The following is a 6,000-nucleotide window of genomic DNA, read 5'->3' as shown; positions in this document are numbered from 1 at the left end:
CGGTGAGTTCAAGCAAGTAGGAAGTAAAGGTCAGGTCTTGGGGTCTAGCTGGTGACAAGGGGACAAAGTTCTCTCAGACTTTGGATCTGCTCCTGATCAAAAACCTTAAAAGATTCTTACCTTTTAAGGAAAGCAAAAGATTTTGTGTTTTACTGAAATAACTTCCTGTGTTTCATGTTATCTTCATCATCAGGTCTTTGATTACTTATGAAAACTGAGTCTTCTCAATATTAAGAGCCAAGTTCTGCTCACAATTATGTAACTTTCTGTATTTGCCTTTAAAATCCATTTTCACTTTGGTTAGGTAGGTAATCAAGAAATCCTAATTCTAGTCAAGTATTTCAAAACTATTGATATTTTTGAAGAGCTGAACCTCAAAATCTGGATGAAGTCTTTCTGACTTTAAACTAACTTAGGGATATTCCAGAGGGCCCCTGAAACAGGTCAAGATTTGTCTCTCTCCTTGTAAAGAACTATTAAACTAATTTGACTTTTGTTACATTGGAAGCACTTGTAAATCTTTGATGCTTACCTTTGTTTAGTTTGTATTTGTATGGATATATGTTATTAATATAAACGTTCCAGAAATTGTATGTAATTCTTGAAATCTGTTATGTCATAGTATAAGTGCTACCACTTATAATTCTACTTATTTTCTTAAAATAATGTTACAGAAATAACCAAAATTTCTTATCAGTTAGTTGTATTATAGTGAATGCTCACCAGATCTTTAACCATGCCATATTTAAAGTGTTTTGCCATTTATAGAAGTTACTGTTTTGCTTTTGCGAAACTGCTTCATCTTCAAGGGGATTCATGGAAAGGGCTCTGATAAGTACAGGTTTTCAATAACTTTAAAATTGTACCATTGAACTTACAAAACTCAATGGAAAAAGTGAAATTATAAAATCTGTAGTAAAAGATCAACAAGAATTACATGGACATCATCATCATGAGGATGGTTTTAATTTTTATGACTTTGTTGGAAATACTGCTTGTTTCTAGATTTAAGGAAACTTTTCTTTAAGTTACCTATGACTTACAGCAATTTGGTAAAGTATACATTAATGAACAGGATGAAAGAGTTACTCTCTCCCTCAATGATCCGATCCTCCAGAATTTGAAAACTCAGAGACCATTCTTATTTTCATGGTAATAGTTATTTGTATAATCTCAATAAGAAGCTGTTCTCCTTGACACAGGACACAAATAGAAACACTAGTTATATTACCAAGACTTTGAGTGGAATGTCATATTTGAGAATGTCCATAGAATCAGACGTGATTATACGGTTTTAAGAAGATTAGATTGACTTCATGGAGTCAGTATAGCTCCCTTCCTCCAGGGTTCCTATAAGAAAGATTATTTCCTGGCAGATGCAGGAACCTTAGGATATTTGGGAGATCTTGAGAAGAGAGTGACTAACTCAAATCTATAGGTACTGTAGTCAAAGAGTGAGGGTAAGATCTTGGCTTTCTAGCCTCAGGAGGCTCTTATTGAGAGTCCTTATAAAAAGTTCCAATAAAGCACATTTAAAAGAGTCTATATGGTCAATCACTATTCTTGTTATGTAAGTAATCAGGCCAAGTGTAATTTTATTGTAATTATCCTTGGTAAAAGTGTGGATGATTACAGAGCAAGATGATGCTTCAGTAGAAACTATAATACACTCTTGTGGGTATCCGTATCTAGTTGTGTTGTCTGAGGGTTTATTTACCTGTAGTAAATGGACTTAATCATTAAGTCTTCTAGTTTCCTCACATAATCTTGCTATTGACCTCTTCAAACTCGCATTCCTAGTTTTCCTCTGCTATTTTTTGACTTGGAATCACTAAAAACAAACTGCATGGAAATTCGATATCTCCTGGTGTAATGCTATCACTTAAAATTCTGCTTATCTTAAAATGTAGGTCACAGAAGTAATCAGATGTCCTTGTCAGCTGCCTTGCAGTGTGAACTCTCATCAGATCTTTGATGATGGCCATTTTGTAAGTCTTTCATCATTTTCAGAAATTATTATTTCAGTTTTTCAAAAGTGTTGACCCAAGCCTGCAAACTAAATGTGAAAGACTTGATATAAACTCCACAGAAATGGCCACAATAGCTCATGTTTACAGTTGTCACGCTTGTTGCTTTGTGGGCCAAAGTTTACCTCAACACCTGATGACAGAGACATTCAAACTGCAAAAGATCCTCTGATCCCAACATGTAGAAGTCTTCTGACCCACTGCCCTCAGGACCGAGGTTTAGTGTATAATTTGCCCCAACTGTTAACCTTTTCCTTTTTACCATAGAAATGCTTATTAAATACCTGTTTGTAGTAAAGAGGCCTAACTGGGCTTCTACTTCCTGAAAGGAGACACAACTTGTTAACCAACCTGACCTGTTCTCTCTCAAGACTGAGACTGGTTCAGTGAAGCTACAGGCAATCTGTCAATCAACTCAGCTTCTGGGCTGTGAAACTAATTTGATATTTCAAAGGCAGACCCAAAGGGAAATAGACTGTGGCACCCTAAAGTATGCCTCTTTGGCATAAGGATTATTTTGAACTAATTATTTTTAAGAAACAGGAGATCCAGCAAAAGCTCTGAAAACCTAGTAAAAGCTACCCTCCATTTCCTGAGGGAAATGTACTTGTATAAACGAAATCTCCATTTGTGAGGGTCTCTCCCTCTCTGTGCCAGAAAGAGGAGGCTGACTCTACATTCTAACACCCTTACTCTCCCCTTTACTGGGCTGCACCTGATTAACCTCCTTCCTAGTGATTCCTCCTCCCCCAACATCTTTAGCTGAAGAACTTACTCAAGGGGAGAGCCTGGCCTACTCGGAAAGTTACTCAGTTCATCTCGTTATCTCTCCTGTATACAGAGGCACACATATGATTAAACTAATGTGTTTTGTTTTCCCTAATCTGTTTGGGGATCTCAGGAACCAAGAAGGTAAAAGGAAATTTATTTCTCCTTCCCTACAAGGACATTTAGAAAGTTTGAGTTAGAAAAATGCTGTGACTTTCATAGTATATCAATCAACCATAAGCACAAAGAAACACAACATAATCCAATGCTAATGGCAGATGGTATATTCTTAGCCTCCTCAGAAAGGCACAGCATATTGTGGTTCAAACAACAAATCTGTGGTGGCCATCGGAACTTTGGCAGGGGTTACATTACATTTGTTAAACAACTTAGGCTTTCAGCCACTTCATAAGTTTACAAGACTTGGTCATATATACACACAGATACACATTTCATCAACACAACATATATGCTATCTAGAGCCCATTTATGTCAACTTTGGCTGTATAGTGATCAAAATATGGCAAAATTAAGATATACTGATACAGTCATGAATGTGGCTTAGAAATATTTAACTAAAAGAAATATTTAACTCAAAAAAACTTTAAAAATCTTTTGATGACATGTTAAATGCATGCTTCAGCACAAAGAGAAAAACATTCAATTTAGAATCTCAAAGTTAAAAGATTGAATAAAAAGCTTCAAACCCATTAACTTTCTTTTAAAAAAAAATTAATCCTAGAGGTCTCAAGGCATGATCTATAAATTAACAGATCCCTCCATTACAGGATGTGTTAAGGACTATTATTAAACACACTTTAACTTAAAAAAAAAATAGTAAATCACAGTGGCTTTTAAAAAATTCTATAAAATATCAAATTCAAAACTTACATGAAATCTTATAGCCAAAAGTCAAGAAAAGAAATATAAAAACAATTTAGAAATAAAGACTTTGAAAAAGTTTGCTTTACTCAAATATCTCACAAGGTCCATCACCTGTCCCTGTGGCCTGCGTGATGGACTTGGTGCTGCCAGGGGGTGGGTTGATGTCACGAGCGCTTGCAAATCAAATGTGAGGAGCTTGCAGGTTCTGTCTCGGGGAATGGGTGAGGAGTAGGCAGCAGCTTCTACACCAGGTTGAATTCCCTAAGGTTGAGTTGGAGAATTGTGTCTTTCACAGCAGCGAACACAAAGCGGATATTCTCTGTGTCTGTGGCACATGTGAAGTGAGAATAGATGACTTTTTCTTTGTCAGGATTCTGATCTTGATAAAGCTTCAGGATAAAGTCTCTGGCAGCTTTGACATCCTGCTTGGGTCCTAGTCAAGAGTGCAGTTACAGGAGTAAAGAAGAAAGATACTAACTACCAAGTCCTCCCCAAATCAGTTTTGATGGACTCCCTCTTTGAGTTCTCTTATTTCTAGAGAATCGCTTCCCTGGAGTGTTGTTATATCTCCTAATGAACCCGTAAGAGAGACTTTTAAAGCATCCACTGCTATCTAAAAAGTGTACTTTAAAGCAAATTGTTGAAAAACAGTGACCCAATTAAACATTCTGATTTGGGCCACTCAGGCAGACAGAAGTGGACTAGGAGCAGGAAAGGGGAGAATGTGGGAACATGAACAAGTCTGATTTTAAAGGGTGAGGTCTCTCAACCACATGGCCCATGCAGTTAATAAAAGGAAAAAGGGCGCTACCCCACAGTACTCTATATATCAGTATCAGACTTGCTGCTGTTTGAGACCTCCCGTACCAGAAATAATTAGCAACAGGACATAAAAACTTTGCAGCCTGGGATTGGTCCTCTGTGTAAAAACTTCAGCATCTACCATGTGCCCAGGAAGGAGGCTGCCACGGTAACTTACACATAAGAAGGAGTGGGTGCTCTGACAGGGTCTGGGAGGCAAAGATAGACCAAGCACAGCCTCTGCCTCAGAAGCTGCACACACAGCACTACGGAGTGAAGGCCAAGCGAGCACGGGGAGCATGAGCAGGACTCCCCACCCGCTCCCAAAAAGGATGTGCCTGAGCTGGGTCTTGGAGGACAAAGAGTTCACTAATGGGTTTGGCACGTGTGGAGATGCTGAGGCGAAAGAAGAGGGACGTACCTGGAACTCCTGTGAGAAAGTCTGTTAGAGGCAGAGACCCCTGGGGCCCTGTAAATATTGCTGGCTGAGTGCCAGGGCGGGCAGCAGGGACATTTACTCACCTGTGTATTCTGGAAAGTAGCTAATTAGATGAGAGTACATGATTTTCTCCTCCAAAAGATCCTTCTTATTTAAGAACAAAATCACAGATGAGTTCAGAAACCAGGGGTAGGTAATAATGGTTTTAAATAAGGCTTTGCTTTCTTCCATGCGGTTCTAAGTGAGAAACAAGGAACTTAGGGTTAATAAAGAAAAAACAAACTTTGGAAGCAACAGGCCAAAGGGCTGGTTCCACCATGTGTCCCCTCCCCTAGCTGCCAGCTCCACACCACTGTCTGCTGGAGCAGGTGAGCACAAAGGGCCCCCCAGGACACCAGGTGCTTCTATTATATAGCCTATTTCTATTCCCCCTGACTCCCCACTTGGCTCTTATCACCCCTTCTGGATCTGTTCTGCAGCAGCACCCCCAAATAAACACATAAAATGGAAAAAGGTTCATACCCATATTTGTCAAAAGTTTTCTATTTAATTATGGGGGTTACTAAGTGGGGGAAGTGCATAACTTAGACCAGAGACACCGCTTTAACTGGGGAGGGGCTTCCAGACCACGAGAGGAAGGCTTCTCCAGCACAGCCACTGCCCACAGTAGTTGGTCACACAGAGCAAGGCACTAACGCTATTGGGTGCCTGCTCCAGCCACGTGTCACAGGTGGGTAATACAGGCGAGGTCTACTAGGGGAGCAGGGTCCCCACTTTATGGATGAGCATACTATTGTTCACAAATTTAAATCATGTCCCAAGCCTATGTAATAGTACGACCTGGTCAAAATTATGTAGAAAAACTAAAAATTTCTTAACAGTAGACATTGGCAAGAATATATCAAAGGTTCTTAATTTAGAGAGGTTGGACAGGGCACATACAAATCTCTGGTTGACAATAATTGTTCTAGATTGCACTCTGCTCTGAAGTATTTTTTAATAAATATTTTATAAGTAAGCTCTAGCCCCAACGTGGGGCTTTAACTCTGAGATCTGAGTTAACTCTGACCCTGAGATCAA

At 39.1% G+C, this 6,000-nt stretch overlaps 1 protein-coding gene across 1 annotated transcript in view; it reads right to left on the bottom strand.

Annotated features, from left to right (window-relative positions):
* Positions 1–3,064: 3,064 nt before the first annotated feature.
* The window catches only part of LOC144318865 (guanine nucleotide-binding protein subunit alpha-14), a 184,958-nt gene continuing 182,022 nt past the window's right edge, over positions 3,065–6,000 (bottom strand). The window contains exons 6-7 of the mRNA XM_077906305.1: positions 5,004–5,157; positions 3,065–4,113 (exon numbers count right to left, since the gene is read on the bottom strand). Of these exons, the coding sequence (XP_077762431.1) occupies positions 3,923–4,113; positions 5,004–5,157 (345 nt within the window). The 3' untranslated portion in view covers positions 3,065–3,922. The remainder of the gene's footprint in view (positions 4,114–5,003; positions 5,158–6,000) is intronic.

This window comes from Canis aureus, chromosome 1 (assembly GCF_053574225.1).
Source record: "Canis aureus isolate CA01 chromosome 1, VMU_Caureus_v.1.0, whole genome shotgun sequence".
NCBI lineage: Eukaryota > Metazoa > Chordata > Mammalia > Carnivora > Canidae > Canis > Canis aureus.
Note: the sequence above shows the minus strand (reverse complement) of the source record. Positions and strands in the feature narration are given on the sequence as shown.